At 29.8% G+C, this 1,509-nt stretch overlaps 1 protein-coding gene across 2 annotated transcripts in view; it reads right to left on the bottom strand.

The window, feature by feature from the left end:
* Positions 1-396: 396 nt before the first annotated feature.
* The window catches only part of LOC107719703 (disrupted in schizophrenia 1 protein-like), a 9,887-nt gene continuing 8,774 nt past the window's right edge, over positions 397-1,509 (bottom strand). For both annotated transcript variants that reach the window (XM_016527189.1, XM_016527190.1), the window contains exon 2: positions 397-724. In XM_016527189.1, the coding sequence (XP_016382675.1) occupies positions 579-724 (146 nt within the window). In that variant the 3' untranslated portion in view covers positions 397-578. The remainder of the gene's footprint in view (positions 725-1,509) is intronic.

Below are 1,509 nucleotides of genomic sequence, written 5' to 3'. Positions count from 1 at the left end.
TGTTTTTTTTTTTTTCTGAAATAATAATGATATAATCAAAGCAATTTAAATAAATAAATAGGATGCCATGCTGTTTAAATATACTAAAATAACTCGTGATGAAATAAGCAATGTGATGTCAAAGCAAATAAACAGTTGTAAAATATAGTAAGTAAATAAATAAACACTAACTGATTAGAATAAGAATAAAATAGTGGTTGACAACACTGACACGAATTATATTTTATATTTTAAGGCAACTCCTGACGAGATGCACATGGTTAGAGGTCCTAATCAAGAAATAATTCACCCAAAAATGATTTCTGTTAACATTTACTCACCCACATGTCATTCAAAACACTTTATTTTCTCACTTGCATGAAACAAAAATTAGATTTTTTGAAAAAAATAAAATAAAAGACTAAAATGCAGCACAGAGTACAGTACAGTGCTTTTAAAATTACATGTGGGCAAGTAAATGAAACTAGAATAAGAGGAACTATTCTCTTTAAGTGCGAGAGCTCAGTGCAAGATGACAGTATGAAAACAGACTTGCACAGGCACCGTGAATGCAACATAAATATAAATCATGAGTCTGTTCAGATTTCCCAGCTGTCACTGAAGTAATGCTCCTCTTCTTCTACATCACAATACTTCTCTTCATCCTCCTCTTCCTCCTCCTTCAGCTGAGACAGCATCGCTTGAAGAGCAGCCTTCACTTCCTGAACCTCCTTCTCTAAGGACAGTGGCCATTAGAGTTAAAGAAAATGTCACCAGATGTTTTCTACTCATTCACACACCAACATCCACAAACAATAGAAACAGAGGCTCAGACAGGATCCAAAATTCCACATCGAACACCAAACAAGAATAGAAATCGGTCGGTAACTAGCCAGACAGCTTTATGAAGAACTACAACACAATACATGGGTTTAATCAAGCTGTAATAACAAAAGTCTGACCCTCACAAAAACAGTCTGCGAATGAAATACTAAATCTGCCACAGCTCTAACAGTATTTACTTCAGAAGGTTACCTGGGATGCCTATTTTTTTGTTTTAAATATGTTAATATGCCTAAAAATTCAAGACAAATATGCTTCAGGGTTCAATTGTCATAGAAACAAAAATACACTTTTAATAAAAATGGCAATTTTAAAAACATTTAATAAAACCAATGCAGTAAATAAATAAATGCATTAATAATAATTTTTCAGTATGGTGTATGGAGTGTAGATTGATGTTGATAAAAAAAAAGAAAGTAATTTAAAGCAGTTTAACATAAGGCAGCAACATAAAACATGAAAGAAATGAATAAGTATGAATACTTTTGCAAGGCACTATATATATATATATACATATATATATATATATAGTTTTTTCTTATTAAAATAATATTTAAATACAATACAATTACTTAAAAATAATTTCATTATCGGCCATTAATTATACTATATTTTCATTAAATCAGCCTTTTTATAAAAATCTAATTTAATCTAATATAAATAATATTTATAATAAAAATATAGTAG

Source organism: Sinocyclocheilus rhinocerous, unplaced genomic scaffold (assembly GCF_001515625.1).
Source record: "Sinocyclocheilus rhinocerous isolate Xijiao unplaced genomic scaffold, SAMN03320098_v1.1 scaffold511, whole genome shotgun sequence".
Taxonomy (NCBI): Eukaryota; Metazoa; Chordata; class Actinopteri; order Cypriniformes; family Cyprinidae; genus Sinocyclocheilus; species Sinocyclocheilus rhinocerous.
The sequence above is the reverse complement of the archived record's forward strand: the minus strand, read 5'-3'. Positions and strand labels throughout refer to the sequence as shown.